Genomic DNA, 19,967 nt, shown 5'->3' with positions numbered 1-19,967 from the left:
ATCCTCACAACAATCCTGTGAGGTAGGTAGTTATTACCTTTCCACAGGTAAGTCTGAGGCTTGGAGAAGTTAAAGGACTTGTCCAAAATTGACAAGCTAGTACATGGCAGACCTGGGGTTAGAACACAGATCTCTCCAACCCCAAAGTATGCCCTTTTAGCTACTAAGCTCTACATAACATGTGAAGGCACAGTTTTCCATGTTTTATATTTAATGGTGACTGTATCTAATTAAAGTTTTTGAGCCAATAATTGTTTCAATTTTATAAGGGTATATTTTTTTCTGGTTGTCTAGACATATATTAAAAAGGAGCCTAGGTAATTCTCCATCATCTGCAGATCCTTCCATAACCGTAGGAAAAAGGGATGCAGTAAATATTTGCTCTGTTCTTTAAAAGTGGTTACAGACTTTGTTGACAACTCTACAGTCAGCTTAAAACTGAAAAAGACAAAGGATTGGTGTTTACGATTTAGAGCCTAAACAGGAAGCAGGCTCTAAAAGGAAGTGACTTGCTCATGGTTCCACTGCCTCTAAGTGCCATCATCAGGGTGCAATCCCAGGATTTTAGACTCTACATACTGTGTGCCATTCATAACATTGTTGAGTGAAAATGACCATGTACTCACTGTATTTAAAAAATACTGTACTTTTTTCCTGAATATAAAAGTAGTACATTCTCATTGTAGAAAATCTAGAAAGAATAGAAAAAAATAGAAATCACCTATAATCCTATCACCTAGAGATAATCCCTGTTTACATTTTGGTTTGGTTTACTTCTGCCCATTTTTTCCAATGTATAAATTTTTTTTTACATTTGGATTATATGTTTTTTCTTTATCTTCCACTTTTCAAAATCATTTTCCCAAGGCATTAAATATTCTTTTAAAATGTTTTAAATGGTTTTAAAACCATCACACGGATAGAAAATCATTCATTTAAACCCTGTACTGTTGAAAATCTAGTTTTCTTTTTTCAGTTATATACAATGCCGGCATGAATATCCCTTTTGTTAATCTCTTTCTACTTCTAATTATTTTTCCTGATATGGATTCTTAAAAGTAGAATTAAAGTTGATGACACTTAAAAATTGCTTTTCAGACAAGTAGCAATTAGCCCTATTACCAGAGATATTTGTTATTTATGAGGTGTCTTTCTCCTCATTGTGTTTTCTCTGGTGTTGAATAAGCTGTGAACTATAACGATAGGCTTTCCCACACTCAGTACATTTATAGGGTTTCTCCTTAGTGTGGGTTCTCAAATGTAGAATAACTTGGGAAGTCTGCCTGAAGGTTTTCCCACATTCATTACATTTATAGGGTTTCTCTCCAGTGTGAACTCTCTGATGATCAATAAGGTTTCGATTAGAAGTAAAAGCTTTCCCACACTCATTACATTTGTAAGGTTTCTCTCTACGATGAAGTCTCTGGTGCTCATCAAGTGTCTTCCTTAAGATGAAAGCTTTTCCACACTCATCACATTCATAAGGTTTCTCCCCAGTGTGAATTCTCTGATGGTCCATAATCTTTGTATTAGAACCACATGTTTTCCCACACTCCTTACATTTGTAAATTTTTTTTCCTTTGTGCATTCTCTGATGTTGAGTAAGGTTTGAACTACGGCTAAAGGCTTTCCCACACTCAATACAAGTGTAGGGCTTCTCCCCAGTATGAACTCTGTGATGTGAAATAAGGCCTGAACTCCGACTAAAGGCTTTCCCACACTCCTTACACTCATAAGTTTTCTCCCCACTATGGATACCCTGGTGCCGAATAAGGTGTGACTTACCACTGAAAGATTTCCCACATTCATTGCACGTGTAGGGCTTCAATCCAGTGTGGATTCTCCGATGAACAACTAGGTTGGAGCTATGATTAAAGGCTTTTCCACACTCCTTACACTTATACGGTTTCTCTCCTGTGTGGATTCGTTCATGAACTGTGAGGTTTGCACTCTGACTAAAGGCTTTCCCACACTCAGTACATACATACTGTCTCTTTTCAGCCTGAATTCTCTCATTTGTTGAAAGGTCACAGGACTGACTGTCTTTTACAGATTCTTGGTCACTCACTTCTGTGAGTGTTTTATTATCTTTAGCTGTCTTATGTTTGAAGTTTCTCATCTTTCTCCTCATTTTCTCCTGCTTGGAGCATTCCAGTGGCCTCTCTGGTCTTCTCTTTCCCTTCAGAGGAGTTTCCTAAATTTTGACTTCCTTGGCAACACCTCTGGAATTCTGTGAAAGTATAATGCGATTCTGATTTTTCAGGAATGATGCTTTGGAATCAACACCTCCTCAGTCCCAGTTTCACCATCTGACAGGAGAAACAGAAATAGCACATGACACCTGTTACTATCCAAGGACAAGATGTGGTAGACCACAGGGTCTCACATGGAAGGGTAATGTTCAAAGGCAGGGGAACTGATAAAAAATGTAAGAAAACGAAGTTATACATAGAGGCTAAGGTAAAGGCTTATGGAAAGCCAGGAGCTGAGAGGAGCCCAACAAGTCCAGTATCAGAATATACAATGAATAATATAAAATCTGACATGGTTTCTTTCTGCCTCATCCTGCACTCCCAACATTGGAGCCATCTAACTCCCAATGGCAGAGGCTCAACTATAATCTGGTCCCTAGAAAAAGCGAATGGGAAGATCAGCAGTTCAGCGGCTCAAATGACTAATCTTCAGATCAGTTTGGCTTTTAGTTCTTACTGACCTTATTCCCCTAGTACTAGTGATATAATGATTGGCACATAATAGGCACTCGAAAATCATTTTATAGAATAGCAACTAGGATTCTGTCTTAGAGTATGACTAAGATTTCATCTTTTGCTCTAGGTTCAGATACTAAGTCCCAGTTTTCATCCCTGTATTTAAGCCCTGTCCTGATAAGTGATAACACAATTCTTCCAATATTTGAGCCTCATCACATCATAGCCTACTTTGTAGGGGCTGGGCTGTAGCTGGTCCAGCTTTATGTGTTAGTTGTATCTGTCGGCTTTTCACCATGCTATCACTCTGACAGACTGGGTCTACTGGGTGAACGTGAGAGGCTAAACTGGGGAAGAGGGTTAGTTAAAGCACAGCGGTGGAAAGATAGGACCTTGCTTAGCCTAATAGTAAAGTATCTGAGGATGTAAAAGGGTGAGAGTAGGGGGCAGCACAACCAAGAGGGGCTGATATACAAAACCAAATATCAGGAATGAGCAGGAATTTCCCAACTGGTTTGACATGAAACTCTGGACATAGGTAATCCTAGCAGACCTCAAATCTAGAGGGGGTTGGGTTACAAAAGAAAACTAAAAGATGTCTTCATGATACTAACACATGGCTGTTTTCCTTTTATTATGTTCCTTATCAGACTTGTTCATATGCATATCATTACATATATAGTATATATAATTTTGCATCCTACTTTTCCCGCTTAATTTTATTTATTTTTAATTCATAAATAAAAATTGTATATATTTACGGTATACAACATGATGTTTTGATATATGTTTACATTGTGGAATGGTTAAATCAAGCAATTAACATATTCATTATCTCACATACTTATTTTTTCATGGTGAGAACATTTAAAAGCTACTCTCGGGGCCGGCCCGGTGGCACACTGGAGAGTGTGCCACTTGGGAGCGCGCCGCCGAGGGTTCGGATCCCATGTGGAGACCGGTTCCCACTCACTGGCTGAGCGCGGTGTGGGCGCAACACCGAGGGTTGCGATCCCGTTACCGGTCAGTAAAAAAGACAAAAAGGAAAAAAAAAAAAAGCTACTCTCGGCAATTTTCAACTATACAATATATTGTTACTAACTATAATCACAATGTTGTACAACAGACTTCCTGAACTTATTCCTCCAGTCTAACTGAACTTTTGTATCCTTTGACCAATATCTTCCTAATCCCCCCGTTAATTTTTTATAAATATTTTTCCACATTGCTATCTAAAATTCATATGACCATTTTATGGCTACATAACATATCACTAGTTGAAGTCATTATAATTTACCTACCATTTTGCTAGTAAGACTTTTCTGTTGTTCTCTGAGGTTTAACCACTATGAATAATGCTATCACACTCTTTATACTTAAAAAGTTTTTTCCTACTGAAATATATTCCTAGGATAAAAGTTCCATAAGTGAGTTATTTGGGTCAGAAGAAATGAAACTGTTTTGCAGTACTACCTACTGCTTTTCAAAAAAGTTTGGCCAATTTCCATTGTCTCACAGCTTTCTGATAAACTGAGTCACACTCTCTGGAGGAGGGACAGATTCAATGGTGAGTGGTGAAGACCAACAAAAAGAGAACTGCAAAGACTGGAGTTCACATCTCAGAATTCTGGGTGCCAATGATTCCATACACAGGCACATATACTCAGATTCATGCTCAAGATATGAAGACCAGCATAGAGAATGGAGGGGGAGGGTGGATTCTTGCCAGGATCCTAAGCTCACTCATACTCAGCTGCTGCTACCTCTCCTAATCATATAAGATAAAGCAGGAGGAGGAAACTCAGTGAGAAGCCAGGGGACTGCAGAGCAGAGTGGGATAGTAAGTGAACTCACCTCCACAGTTCTCTTTGTGAGAAAGTTGATGGTTCTTTCTGATTTTCTTTTCCATTTCTAATCTTCTCTGAAACTTCTCTTTTCTGCATACATTTCTTAAACTAATAATTATTGAGCATCCTACTCTGTAAATATCCCTGTTCTGGGTTTAACACAGGGAAAATTTAAAGAAGCATTGTTATGGACTAAATGTATGTGTCCCCCTAAAATTCATATATTCAAGTCCTAACCCCCAATGTGACAGATTTGGAGATATGGCCTCTAAGGAGATAACTAACATTAAATGAGGTCATAAGGTGGGCCCTGATCCAATAGGATTAGTGTCCTTATAAGAAAAGACATAAGAGAGCTCTTGGTGTGCACTCTCCCCCTGCACACGCACACGTAAAGGCCATGTGAACACATAGCAAAAAGGTGGCCATCTACAAGCCAGGATTAGAGCCCTTACCAGAAACCAAATTGGCCAGTCACCTCAATCTCAGACTTCTAGCCTCTAGAGCTGTGAGAAAATAAAATTCTGTTGTTTAAGCCATACAGTCTACAGTATTTTGTTATGGTAGCCCAAGCAGACTAATGCAAGCATGAAATATCATACCTATTTTTAAGAAGCTTACAATTGAGTAGTATGGCACAACAGTAAGAGAGAAAATTACAAATTACCCAAGCAGGACATGAAGGGGGATAGGGGACGGAGCAATTATTAGGGCTAGAAATGCTGGGGAAAAGGACTTTAAAAAGTCAGGATTTGGGCTGTATTCCAGAGGATAAACAGTAATTGCTTTCTCGACAGGAAGGTGGCACTGGATTAGTGTACTCAAAAGTAAGTGGAAGATTACACTATAACATAAGCTTTATAAGGACAGGGATTTTGTCCATCTTGTTCACCACTGTATTCCTATCACTTAGAACAGTTCCAGGCACATAGTGAGCACTCAAATTTTTCGTTGTTGAATGAACAAGTGAAAAAATGAAAAAGTCATGTTGCCTGAAGAGATTCCAACTAGAACATTGAAATTACAAGACAAAAAATATGGATATAATTTGAAGGTCAATGGGAAACAAGTTCTAAACAGAAAAGTGAAATCTACCCCTAACTTTCTTTCCCTGATCTACACTTTTTTTTCTACCGTGCAATTCTCCTCTTGTTATTTTCCTTCTTTTTCTCTCTTAACAAGAATATAGTTTTTCAAGCATTACCATTCCTTCTCCCTAGTTCCCATACTTCCTCCCCATCCCCCCACTGCGCTACCTCCCTGAACATTCATGTTTCTCTCAGCTTCATGAAGAGGAAAACGGAGGAGAGAGGCAGCTGTGTATCCCATGGGAAATAAACTGAGGTAAATAAAAGGAGATGCCACCTAGAAGTAGGGTGATCATATGTCCTGGTTTTTCCAGAATAGTGCTGATTTATACCTGCTACTGCAACATCACCACTTAACTCACAAAAGTATCCCTGTTTGGACAATAAATTTCGTATCACCCTCCCCCAAAGTGATATTAGGAAAAAAGAATGCTTTAGAAAGATCAGCCCAGGTAGATTAGAGGGGGGGAAAAAGAATGGAGGAAAGGAAATGAGTTGTGAAACAACTTTAAGAATGCAGTATGGGTGACTATTAAAGGTCCTGACACTTTGTAGGTGCCTGCTATGAGTTAAATGTGTCCCCCCAAAGTTCATGTACTGGAAAGTTGACCTCCAGTGTAACAGTGTTATGAGGATGGGAAATCTAATTATGGTATTTGAAAGGTGGGGCCTTTGAGAGGTGATTGGATCCTGAGAACTGTGCCTTTGTGAATGGACAGATCCATTCTTAGAGTAATGGGTTAATAGTTTAATGGGTTGTCATGGGTGTGGTCCTGATGGCTTTATAAGGAAAGCAAGTGAGAAGCTTAACTCACTCTTGCTCAGCCCATTTTGCTCACCATGGTGACACCCTGCATTGCTGTAGAGGGTCATCACCAAAAAGAAGGCCCTCACCAGATGTGCCCACTGAACCATGGACTTCCCACTCTAAACTGTAAGAAATAAATTTCATTTCTTTGTAAATTACCCAGTTGCAGGTATTCTGTTACAAGCAACAGAAACAGACTAATACAGTGCCCAATAAATGTTTGTTGAATAAATGAACAAACAAAAGAGACAGAAACACTTTAGTCCAGGAAAACAGGACAGAGAACAATGAAATCCAGCTATATTCAGGAAAGCATCCAGATATGTGACTGGATACAGAGGATGACTGAAGAAAAGAATCCAAGGTCATCAGATCCAGGTCTGCATATCAAGAGTGACAGTGTCTCTAAGTCAAATGGGGACATGGGAAAACACTTTAGATAAGAGGAGGAGAAACAGGTCAGGAACGTAAATTTGAGAATAAGAGAGGACAGAGGAAGTCATGAAAATGTATACACTTACTGAGGCAGGCAGGTAGGGAGAAAGAGAAATGCACAGGCAGGCACTGTGAGTCAGCCCAGGGTGGTTTTGGTGCACCTGAGGAGGAAGCAAAACTAGTGAGGAGATCAGGGAGGGCCAGTTTGAGGAGAGTTTGATCAAAAGCAAACCTATTTGCTGTCCTCTGCCTGATTGGATGGAAATTCCCTCAGAAATTCTGGAAGAATTCCCAGGCTCTAGGGAGGTGGGGTCTTGGCTGGAAAAGTAGAAGGGAAAGATGAGGTCATGGGGTCAGCAGGACACTAGGAGTATCCAAGCAACTATGCACAAAGCACAATCTCAGATGGTCAGCAAATGCATGAGAACCAATGAGTTCCACAGTTCTCCAACCCACAAATCCCTGAGACTGGAGAGTGAGTGTTCTGATCCCAGGACAACCATTCATTTCAGGCTGTGAGGAACACACAATGGACGGAGTCCTATTCTCATAAAAAAGGGGGGGGGGGGGGCTTTACCTGGGGTGACTGTATTCCTTTAATTTGCCAGCATCACCTGCCTGTTCAGTTCCCTCTGAGCAATGGTCACATGGTCTTTAGTTACTGGTTAACTGTAATAGAGTGAGGGATAAGAGGCAATACCTGAAAAAAATTCCAGAGAAGCAGATGGGTGAAATGTAAAAATAGAAAGAAAAAACAAAATAATAACTAGAAGAAAATATCGGGGGACTACTTGATCTCAGAGAGAGAAAGGCCTAAGACTTAAGCATAAAACAAAGGCTGACACCATAATGAAAAGCTGATGTATTTAACTACATAAAAATTTCTGTCCTTAAAAAAACCATAACAAACCTGTAATACAGAGTTTGCCTTATACTAGAATTACTTTATGTATGTCTGTATCCTTTCTCCTCACATATACACATTACACTTTAAGTCCCCAGAAAACAGGGCCCGTGATATTCGCCTGTGGATTCCACCAGTGCCCAGCACAAATGGGGGTTCAATAAAAGCGGTTTGATTGGAAATGTTAAATTAATCAAGTTCAGGAGTCTATCTAATATCTGAGCATACATAAGGATGATCAGAGGTTACCACCACCATCCCTCTTCTACCCGGTTCATCCTTTTTGTGCTTCATATTGTTTGATAAATACCATGATGGTATATCTGCATCCTTTGCCTAAATTCTGCCAGAGATTGACCCAGTCCCACCATTCAGAGACTCTCAGAATGTCAGAGCTGGAAGAGAACTCCCAGACTACCTGGTTTTATATACAAATGTATAGATGGGGAAACTGGAACTTAGAGAACTGGGACTCAAGTCCAAGTCTCCTGACACCCAAACTTGAGTTCTACTACTTTACTACATCACTCTTCCTACCATACCAAAACTACTCCTCAAGGTCCAGATGTCACGCCACCCCCAACCCCCCCCCCCCCCAACTTCTCTGTTTCTCCCTTACTTGGGAAATAGCCATTCAGAAATTCTCCCTTTCAGCCCTGTTTCCATATCCTCTAGGAGGCAGGATTCCTGTAACCAGACTAACTTCACAGTCTGTGTCTCACTTGCCCAATAGAAAAGCAAATGACTCACCCTCATGCCTATACACAGCAGCCTCACTACAAAGAATATTTCCAGCACAGATCTTGCCTGATCTGCTCCTTGGGTTCAGTGATAAAATTCCTAATGGGGCCTTGATTCACTGTAAACAGATAGAAATGATAGACTTCTCTGAGAGCTCAACTCCAAATGGATATTCAGGGCAGTGTCCCATCTTGGTTAACTTCCCGTCCTATAGAACTGTGAGCAGTAAGGATGATCATTCCCATTTTAAAGAGGAGGAAATGAGGCTCCCAGGGATTGAATGACTCGCTCAAGGTCATACGGTTAGTGAGTGACAAGCCTTCCATGCCTGAAGGAAATCCTCATTCCCTCACGCTACCAACACCTTTTCACCTGCTCTGTTGATAATTAAAGGCTTCATATTCTCTAACTGCGAAATGCATTCCAACTGAGGAGTTGTCTGCAATCCAGCTTTCCACAGAAAGTTTGCACAAAGGGAAGGAGAGGAGAACTTGGCTGAGTCAAGTGTCTTAGGAGAGAAAGGAAGAAATAAAGACTTTAAAAGAGCACTAGAAGGGGAATTTTTTTTCCCTGATTACTCATTTATTAGGGTTACTAGACCTCAAAATGTTTTGTTTCTGGGCCGGCCCGTGGCTCACTCGGGAGAGTGCGGTGCTGATAACACCAAGGCCCCGGGTTCGGATCCCACATAGGGATGGCCGGTTCGCTCACTGGCTGAGCGTGGTGCTGACAACACCAAGTCAAAGTTCAGTGAGCGTGGTGCTGACAACACCAAGTCAAGGGTTAAGATCCCCTTACCGGTCATCTTTTAAAAAAAAAAAAAAAAATGTTTTGTTTCTCCCTCCAAATCCCCAGGCTCTGCTTCTAATCTTTCAAGCTGTTCCATTTCTTCCCTACGAGAATTTAGCTCTGCCTTGTACACAACTGTAACCTCAGGACCTAGCATATTACTGGGTTGTGTTCAACAAATACTTGCTGAATGAATAAACGAATCCACGTGTAACCTTGGGCGAGACTCTACCCTCCTCTCTGGGCCTCAGTTTACTCACTGGAAACAGAGCGGAGAATGGACTGGTGATTTGAGTCAAATACTCTGGGCTTGTGGAGTCCTCTGAAAGCCTACTTGAGACCTCAACCACTACTATCCGGGCGGCCCACCGGCTGGGGGCAGAGATGACACAGTTCTGTCACCACCCCAGCCCGGTCCGAGCAAGCAGCTACGCGTACCCTGGAACTAGACCCAAGACAAAGGGGCAGCGCCGAACGAAAAAAGGAGGAGGCCCACAACGCCCCCGTGGCTGCCGCGCCCGTCTCAGCACCGGGCAGCCGGGACGAGGCCTGGCCCACGGCCTGTATCCCCCACCCACTCCCAGAACCGGCCTCACAGGACACCCCACACCGGTCTGCTGCTCACCCCTCACCGAAAACGCCGGACCCACATCTCGGAACAAAGCGTTGAAGGAACTCCGTCAGCAACTGCCCACTAACTCCCATCCCGACCCCCCAGCCGTTCTAGGCACGGGGAGGTTTCCGCGTCTCCCCCCGGCTGGATCCTTCCGCCCCTTCGGGGTCCGCGGGCTCTCTGGCCCCGCCTCCCGCTCAGGCTTTGTCCCACCATTGGCTGGGAGGACGGGAGGGCTTGCAGAGTTCGCCAATGTGAGGAGGGCCCCGGAAGGGGTGGAGCTTGGGGAAGGGGCTCGGTTAGGGCGGGAAGAGGAACCAATCAACTGGGTTCCCAGGCCGCCTTCCCCGGACTGAGACTTTCCGAAGTCACACTCTCGGCCTGGGCCGCGCCTTTCGGCCTCAAAGCCAGGATCAGCTGTCGTTTATTGGCAGTATATGAAATACGTATTGGGTGCCTACTGTGTCATTGTTCTAGGGGCTGCGCATACAGTAGTGAAGAAAATTAACTCCCCGCCCCATAGGGCTCACATTCAAATCAAGGGAGGCAATGATAAATAAATACGCAGAACTAGTAGTGAGTAAGGAGAGAGGTGGAGATGATGGTGGGATTATTTTATAGATGACGGAGAAGGCAGAGACAAGAAGTGAGCAATTGAAGCCTGTGGATATCTGGGAGCAGTGTGCCTGATGGAATATTAGGAGTAAAAGTCTTTAATGGGAGACTTGGGGGGGGGAGCACATTTAGGACCTTGTAAGCTACGTATGATAGGGGCTTTGGATTTGCTCTGAATAAACATAGAGAACTGGCTATTGGAAGGTTTGGGGACAGAGGAGTAACAGGATTTTTTTTTCCTTGCCACATTGTCAAAGATTCGTTAGCTATGAGACATAAAGGGAGCCAAGAAATCTGTTCCTATAAATTCTGTGAATTCCTTGCTCTCTGCTCTGTCCTTAGTCATTCTAACATAAAACTTGCATAAAAGTTTTACTCCACGACTTTTTTTTTTCCTGCTGCTGGCCAGTTTGGGGATCTGAACCCTTGACCTTGGTGTAATCAGCACCACGCTCTTACCCAGTGAGCTAACCGGCCAGCGTACGACTTACATTTTAAAAATTTGCACTGGCTGCCATGTTGAGAACAGTCTGTAAGTGGGCAAGAGTAGAAGCAGGGAGTTTAAGAGAATATTGCTATGTTCCAGGTGAGACATGACAATGGCTCAGACTAATTTAGAAGTGATGGAGGTGATGAGAAATGGTTCAGTATATATTTTGAAGACATGGCCAACACGATTTGCTAACCAAACAAATGTTGGTTAAAGATGACTCCATGGTTATTGATGTGAGCAACTAGCATAAGATTGTCTTTTGGAAATGAAGTAGCTTGAAAGCAACAGGTTTAGGAAGAGGGATCAATAGTTTTCATTTTGGATGTGTTAAAATAAAGATGACAATTAGATGTCTAAGAGGAAATGTCAAACAGGCAATTGGAATAGAAGTCTGGACTTTGGCAAAGAAATCACACTTAAAAAGATGTCAATTTGGGAGTTTTCACTGTATAGGACAGGAGTGGATCATCTACAGAACAATTGTAGATTAAAAAAAAAAAGTCTTCTGAGAGTTGAGTTTTTGAAGCACTTCATCAATTGACAAATGTGCATTGAATACTTAAAGTATACCAGGCGCTTTCTTATCCATCAGTTTATGTAGGTGGCACAACTCTGTCACATTTTATGGAGACTGAGAAACAGGGATTGAGAGATGATAAGACCTACACAAGTTCACACCCCAGCTGATGCTGGAAGTAGAATTCTGGACACTCTGCGGAGGAGCCCAAGACTATTGCCACTACATCGGGAAGCACTTAAGAATACTACTCACGTACATTAAGGTGGTTGTAATCTTCAGCTTGGTCTTGCTTTTCACCTACTCTTTTATTTGGGAGGGGGGAGTCATTAATTCTTTTTTTTTTTTTTTTGTCTTTTGTCTTTTTCCGTGTCCGGCAACAGATCGCAACCCTCAGTGTTGCCCCCGTACCGGACCAGGGACCGGCAACGGGATCGCAACCCTCGGCGTTGCTCCCGCGCCTCGCTCAGCCAGTGAGCGGGAACCGGTCTGTATGTGGGATCCGAACCCTCGGGTGGGAGCGCTGCCACGCTTCCCAAGCGGCACACTATCCAGTGTGCCACCGGGCCTGCCCGGGAGTCATTAATTCTGATTCAAGCTGTTAACCCCATATCTGGTCCCCGGGGGTAATGATTACTAATTCCTATTCTAGTCTGGTCATTCTCAAATTTTAGAGAGGATAGGAATCATTTGGATGCATGTTAAAGATACAAATTCCGGCACCCCCCAATCCAGCTTATTGCCCTTGTCACAAACATACTTTTTCTACAAAAATGTATTTGTTCAGTCCAGAATGATGTCACTGCTTAGAAATTGGGATTTTGTGTGTGTGTCTGTCTGTCACAATTGCCTAAATAATCAGTAATTTCAGTCTTTTATCACGCATCTGTCAGCCAAAGAAATTCCAATTCATATTTGAGTAAAAGAAATCAATATCCAGTTGGTCAGGTCATACTTTATCAGTAAAAATGGTGGTAATGGAGTGCTTCCCTTTGGGAATTCCCAATCTGAGAATATGTCTCTGAGGATATAAGAAAGGATCAAAAAATACTTTAAAAGTATAGAAGCAAAAGTTTGAACCCCCCACTGGAGTCACCCCAAAAGTGGTTGGATGGGAGTTCCCACCAGGGACTGCCCCAAACCATCCAAAGAAGTAAATGCCACGGTGATCAATCCAAAGCATTTATGAGAGGAACTTTCTTACAGGTAAGTGAGCAGTGGTCCTCACCACAGACAGCTAGAGAAAGGGATGTTCTACCTTGGCATGTCTGCCAGGGAAGGGATTGAGTTATAGGGTTTATATGAGGGTTTAAGGAATTTGGTTCAGGGACTGAGCTAGTTTCTTTCAGTGTTTTGAGTAATGACCTAAACACTTTTATCAGTGCCTGGGAATGTTCAAGGCCCCAGCTTGGGTTCAAACCTGCAGGGAAAAATATGAAGCAGGCCAGATCGCAGAGTGGTCAAGGCACTCTGTGTTTTGGTCGGGACAGAGATGAAAGTGGGGTATCTGGGGGACCCTATAGAAAGGAACTTATTACTGCAATATATATTGTTTTACAAGTTATAAAGAGCTTTTGTTGGTATCAAATAATTTAAGCCTCAGAATAATTTTAGGATATATTATCCTTATTTTCTAGATATAAGGAAACTAAATCACTGATATGAGAAATAATTTGCTTATGGTTACACGGCTAGTAGTGGAAAATTTGAGACTTGGACCTATGTCTTTTAACTATAGATCCCAGGTTCTGCCACACTGCTTCAGACTACAAATTTAAATTCTTACAAAAAGGGTTTTGAGTTATAATGAGCCATCCATAGTCTCCTTTTACATTTTTCAAACTTTATTTTGAAAATTTCAAACATACATATACCCTGGATTCAACAATCATTAACATTTTGCCTCATTAGCTTTGACTCTCCTCACACATATTCACATTTTTTTGTTGTTACTGTTGAGCCACTTGAAAATACATTGTAGAGATCATGACCCTTCAACCCCAAATACTGCAGCCTGCATCTTCTAAGAAAATGGATATTCTACATAACCAAAATGCCACTGTCACAATTAAATTTACAAATAATTCTATTTCACCATTAAATAGACCTATATTAAATATTATATCCGTTCCATATTCCAATTTCCCCATTGTTCCCCAAATTTCTTCTCTAGCTTTTTTTTAGATCAAGTTTCACTTACTGCATTTGATTGCTGTGTCTCTGAAGAGTCTCTTAATCTAGAACAGTTCCACAACTTTTTTCTTTTCATTTCACTAACTTTTTGAGGAGCCTAGGTCAATTGTTTTACACAATGTCTCACACTGTATAAATCACAAATCTGTGGTTTTATCTGACTGTTTCCTCATAGCATCCCCCTATATTTCCTATAAATAGGAAGGTAGAAATAGAGGCTTGATAAAAGTTAAACCTTTGCTTCATAGGTGGTGTTAAAACTTCTTACTGCATTACATGCCACCCATAATCTCCCTTCTCTGTGTATTTTGTGTGTATATTAAAAATTCTCCGTATGGGCCGGCCCGGTGGTGCACTGGAGAGTGCGCTGCTTGGGAGTGCAGTGGCGCTCCCACCGAGGGTTCGGATCCCATGTGGTGACCGGTTCCCGCTTACTGGCTGAGCGTGGCGCAGGCGCAACACTGAGGGTTGCGATCCCGTTGCCAGTCCCCGGTACGGGCCAGTAAAAAAAAAGACAAAAAGGGGAAAAAAAAATTCTCCCTAAAAAGTAAAAACAAAACAACATAAGGGGCAGGGGTAGTGACATGAGGGTATAGCTAAATGATAGGGGGTCTCTTTTTGAAGTGATGAAAATGTTCAAAAATGGATTGTGGTGATGGTTGCACATACATATGAATATACCAAAACCATATAACCATATACTTTAAATGGGTAAATTGTATGGTGCATGAATTATATCTCAATAAAAGTGTTAAAAATAACAAAAATTGAGAAACGTGCACCAGAGAACCATTCATGTGCTTGCCATAGTACTGAAATGTCCACCTAGACATTCTCTATAAGGTCAAGGTTTCAGTGGACAGTAGAGATTGAGGAGTCATTTAGAATAGAATACAACCCAGGAGTCAGTGGTGTTCAACCCAGGAGAAAATGTGTTCACCTAAGAAGAAGGCCACATTAGCAAGTCAGCCTAGACTTGTCCTTTGTAGTGGATTGAAGTATGTCCCCCCAAAACTCATTGAAGCTTGAATTGTGTCCCCCAAGTTTTATGTATTAGAAACTTAGACCCCACTGTGACTGTTAAGAGGGTGGGAAATCCTATTATGGTAACTGAAAGGTGGAGCCTTGAAGAGGTGATTGGATTATGGGACCAGGCAGTAGTGAATAGATTAAAAATGGTGGTCAGAGACGTGGTTCTGACGGCTTTAAAAGAAAAGGAGAGTCTGTCTCTCTTGCTCTCTCTGCTTCCACCACCCTGCAGTGTGCGACCCCGAGGTCGCTGTTGGCTCCATCAGATGGATTTTGGACTTCCCAGTCTCAGAAACTGTAAGCAACAAATTTTGTTTTCTTTATAAATCACCCAGTTCCAGGTATTTTGTTACAAGCAACAGAAACAGACTAATACATTCTTGATTAAACTGATATTAAAAATCAAACAAACCTGATAATATGAGCTGAATTGTGCCCTCCCAAAATTCATATGTTGAAATTCTAACCCCTAGTACCTCAGAATATGACTGTATTTGGAAACAGAGCTGTTAAAGAGCTGTTAAATAAGGTCATTAGGGTAGGCCTTAATTCAATATTACTAGTATCCTCATAAGAAGAGATCAGGACACAGATGAAAGACCAGATGAAGATGGAGAGAGAAGATGACCACCCACAAGCCAAGGACAGAGGCCTCAGAAGAAACCAATCCTGGGCCGAGCCCGTGGTGCACTCGGGAGAGTGCGGCGCTGGGAGTGCAGCAGCGCTCCTGCCACGGGTTCAGATCCTATATAGGGATGACCGGGGCGCTCACAGCGCTCACTGGCTGAGCGCAGCACAGCCGGTCTCAAAAAAGGACCAAAAAAAAAAAAAAAAAAAAAGAAACCAATCCTGAAGACACTTTGATCTTGGAATTCCAGTTCCCAAAACTATAAGAAAATAAATTTCTGTTTAATCCACTTGTATGTGGTACTTTGCTATGGCACCCTAGCAGACTAATACACCCAATTTCCATTAAGGAGCAACATATTTTGTGGTGACCACTTCATGATTCTCCTAAAGAGAGGAAAATGGATGATCCAGGACAGTAGATGAAGAGCAGGTGGCATGACAGGGGATGGCTTTGTGCTTGGTATCAATTACAGGCCAAGATATTATAGCTTCTTGTTGGGAGGGCAGATGGAGCACACCTTTACCTCTGTCTCAAATACAAGATATCTGTAACTCTTACTCTAGCATATCGCTGTGGACAGATCAGAGGCCCCACTGACCAGATATACAACTTCTCTGCTTCTTACAAATCAGTGGGAATTGCCCAGTTGTTCCTGATCCTACTGTTCAGGTATCACACATATCTACTCTCAATGGAAACCCTAGGGAACCCCTGAGATGAGACAAATTGTTTGGTGCTCCTCAAGTGGCTCTTTTTTGGAAGTTTTTTAAAGAATAACTCAACTATCTCATTGTTCCAGGTCACCTCGCTAGGATAGACTTTCACAGCACGTAACCACAATAAATGCAGAGCTGAGACTAGAAAGAACACAATTGCCAGTGTTTTTAAGTTTAGCACTGTAGCAGCTGCCAGGACCACCTTCTCCATAAATGGCCCCTGTAATAAGCTGCACAAATCTAATATCCTAGGGGCACCAGTTGTATGGCTCCCCAGTGAGAGCTTGAGTATCATCAGTTTTTGCTCATTGCCAAGGCAGCCTGAATGCTGACTGGAGAGATTTCACTGGTGGCCTCGTCCTAACATCGGGACATGCCAGGGCTGCCATAACTATGGTGTCATTGCAATTGTTCTGGCTCCTCCTCCTCTGAGGAGCAGAATAGACAGTCTCAGTGAGGGGTTATAGAATTTTTCAAACTTCCCAAAATAGGAATCAAAGTATAAAACTGATGTATTCAATTTGGTGGCTGGGTATATACAAATGTGCCCATGGCCCTAAACACGCAGCCATGGTTACCACTCTTTATTCAGTCTAAGGAGAATATATAGCGTATTTCAAAAAGTTCATGAAAAGTTGAATTAAAAGATAATATGAATCCTTCCATGAACTTTTTAAAGACCCCTCATGTGTTGTTCTATGATTACTTTGTCCAATGATCTTATTGTACCCAAGCCTTGGGTGACTACTGGCCCTTGTGCAACCCTACCCACAGTCTTTATGGCACCAGGTTGGGAAACTGAACATCTTATAGAAGACAATGCAACTGGAAGGGATTTGGGAGAGAAGTTTGTTGGATATCATAAAATGTCCAAAAACATTTTAAGTCTATGGACTGGGCCACATAATGGGGAAAAAACATTTAAAAAAATATTGTGGTTTTAGTCAGCTAACAATTCCTTTTTTTTTTTTTTAAAAAAAGATGACCAGTAAGGGGATCTTAACCCTTGACTTGGTGTTGTCAGCACCACGCTCAGCCAGTGAGCGAACCAGCCATCCCTATATAGGATCCGAACCCGGGGCCTTGGTGTTATCAGCACCGCACTCTCCCGAGTGAGCCACGGGCCGGCCCTAACAATTCCTAACCAGGCATCAATTCAGGAATACCCAAAGGTCAGAAAAGGGAGTGGACCATCGAACATTTCTCTCCTACTATGTTTTCATGTAAAGCATTCACATGCCGTAAAAGGGAATCTGCATTTCACCTTACTTGGCACCCATCTAGGTATGGCTCTGTGCATTTACTAGTGGAAAGACTGTTGAGGCTCGATGAAGAACAAATCTACGATATCCTATCCTGGGTCAAGTACTTGCATGATTAGGTACTTCTGGAGTCAGCTGGCATCCTAACACATTCCCTTTATCCCTCTGGGGCAAGCAAGTGCTTCTACAGGGCCCTATCAGGCCAGAACATGGCCTAATGTTAAGGGTAGGAAATTTTTTCTTTTTTTTTTAAAGAGCCACCATGTGCGTATTCACAAATGACAAATTCACAATTTGTCCCTAGAGGTTTTCATGAATGCTTCCTTTCATGAGTACTCCAGAAGGAAGTCAACTCCTTGACAGAAGCTGTCTCCCAGCATATGACAGAACACAATAACTTGTTAACATCCAAAATCTCTTGACCTTTCCTATTAGATTTAAAAACTGAATGACCAGGGTTGGGGATATAGAGTTTAGCTGTGGAATATTTTCTTTACGTGTTTACAAGGTAAGTGGGTAAGCATCCATATGCTAGCATCTCACCATCTTGTTTGACCAACTGAACTATCTCTCTAGGTTTGAATTCCATCTGATTTTAAAAACTAAATGGGAAATTCTGTCACACTGTTTACTGATACCCTTTTTCTACACTGTGGATTCTCTGATGGAGCAGAAGTTATGTGCTATAACAGAAGCTTTTCCACACTTTCTTCAGGAATGTTTTTCAGAAATGTGTGCAAAATAATAGAAGATTCTTTTTTTTTTTTTGTCTTTTGTCTTTTTCCGTGTCTGGCAACGGATCGCAACCCTCAGTGTTGCCCCCGTACCGGACCGGGGACCGGCAACGGGATTGCAACCCTCGGTGTTGCTCCCGCGCCTCGCTCAGCCAGTGAGCGGGAACCGGTCTGTATGTGGGATCTGAACCCTCGGCGGGAGCGCCGCCGCACTTCCCAAGCAGCGCACTTATCCAGTGCGCCACCGGGCCGGCCCATAATAGAAGATTCTGATGAATGACTTCTTGACCTTCAAAAATCGAAAGGCACAGGGCTGGCCTGTGGCTCACTCGGGAGTGCGCTGCTGGTAACACCAATGCCATGGGTTTGGACCCCTATATAGGGATGACCGATCTGCTCACTCGGGAGAGCATGGTGCTGACAACACCAAGCCAAGGGTTAAGATCCCCTTATGGGTCATCTTTAAAAAGAACAAAACAAAACAACAAAAAAAGAAAGGCACTCTAATCCATGTGACATTTCTGATGTCAAACAAGAAATTAACTGGAACTAAAGGCTTTCCTAGTCACAAATGACTAGGCTTTCTTGTTTAAAGTCTCTGGTGGATAATGTTTACAACAACTGAATTTTTTTCACATATCTCATGAATAGGTCCTTTTCTCTATCTGGAGTCACTGAGTAAAGTAAAATCTGCCTTTTAACTGAATGTTTTTCCACATTCAGTTCTTTCACATCCAAGCTATTCCCAATGAGGCAAAGAATGTGGAAGGAGGCTCTGCTGGACACCCAGTATGGAAGCTGAGGCAAAAAGAAAGCTGGACACAAGGGATGGGCCTGAGTGGAAGGTTTTCAACCAGCTTAGCAAAATCTGAAGCTGCTTCTTTACGGCTTTAGTGTACAGGTAGTTATGTAAATTTACAACTAACCTTCTAGCTTCAGACCTAAAGGGATAATTTTAACAGCATCTAATTGGATTTTAAAGGGATTCAAGGAAAATCAATTTTATCTATTTTGGGACAAATATCAGGACTTGAAAACCCTCATCATTCACTAATAAAGAAAAAACAAATGTAATGTGGGGCCAATGGAAAGCCTCTGCAACTTGGGGCAGGAAAAGAACATATAAAAGAAATGTATCCAAGGAAAAAATGGAATTCAAAATGAGAAAAAAAATAAACTGCCCTTGGCATACAGATTGGAAATTGAGATAAACAAATCATTATTTATTGTATACCTAGAAAAGCTAAGAAATGAAACTAAAAAGCTATTAAAATTAAAAATAATTTAGCAAGGTAACTGGATCCAAACAAAAAACATTTTTTTAAATCAGTAATTTTGTTTATACTAGCAACGACCAGTTGAAACTGAGGTATGGATTTTAAATGCAGCCATTTTTCCTCCATCCAAGAGTAAGGCTTATCCAGAAAGTCAGGGCATGACATTCATTCCTACTGACCTATACCAAACTGGTGGTTAGTGGGCTAATATCATTCTGAATAGTGCTGGTTACCACTCTCCAGAGGCTTAGTGTAGTTGGGGATGAGCAAACAAAAAACAAAATGTAAAACTGCAGCATCCAAAAAGCAGAGTGGGGGCCGGCCCGGTGGCGCACTGGATAGTGCGCCGCTTGGGAGGCGTGGCGGCGCTCCCGTCCGAGGGTTCGGATCCCATATACAGACCGGTTCCCGCTCACTGGCTGAGCGAGGTGCGGGAGCAACGCCGAGGCTTGCGATCCCGTTGCCGGTCCCCGGTCCGGTACGGGGGCAACACTGAGGGTTGCGATCCATTGCCGGACACGGAAAAAAGACAAAAAGACAAAAAAAAAAAAAAAAAAAAAAAAAAAG

At 42.1% G+C, this 19,967-nt stretch overlaps 1 protein-coding gene across 9 annotated transcripts; it reads right to left on the bottom strand.

Annotated features, from left to right (window-relative positions):
- Nucleotides 1-215: 215 nt before the first annotated feature.
- Nucleotides 216-10,058, bottom strand: ZNF660 (zinc finger protein 660). 9 transcript variants are annotated; one of them, XM_008567260.1, is made up of 4 exons: nt 9,946-10,058; nt 7,464-7,586; nt 6,973-7,047; nt 1,107-2,309 (listed from the first exon to the last, which is right to left on the bottom strand). In XM_008567260.1, the coding sequence occupies exon 4, from the start codon at nt 2,129-2,131 to the stop codon at nt 1,139-1,141; it is 993 nt and encodes a 330-aa protein (XP_008565482.1). In that variant the 5' UTR covers nt 2,132-2,309; nt 6,973-7,047; nt 7,464-7,586; nt 9,946-10,058; the 3' UTR covers nt 1,107-1,138. The 9 variants fall into 9 exon arrangements, with proteins under 9 accessions (XP_008565487.1, XP_008565482.1, XP_008565483.1 ...); XM_008567261.1 differs by having other exon boundaries at nt 9,953-10,058; XM_008567262.1 differs by having other exon boundaries at nt 7,464-7,555; nt 9,953-10,058.
- Between the last annotated feature and the right edge of the window lie 9,909 nt (nt 10,059-19,967).

This window comes from Galeopterus variegatus, unplaced genomic scaffold (assembly GCF_000696425.1).
Source record: "Galeopterus variegatus unplaced genomic scaffold, G_variegatus-3.0.2 Scaffold307, whole genome shotgun sequence".
Classification (NCBI taxonomy): Eukaryota; Metazoa; Chordata; class Mammalia; order Dermoptera; family Cynocephalidae; genus Galeopterus; species Galeopterus variegatus.
The sequence above is the reverse complement of the archived record's forward strand: the minus strand, read 5'-3'. Positions and strand labels throughout refer to the sequence as shown.

Coding starts and splice junctions, on each gene's coding strand:
- ZNF660 (XM_008567265.1), bottom strand. CDS start 2,131: ATGAGGAGAAAGATGAGAAACTTCAAACATAAGACAGCTAAAGATAAT.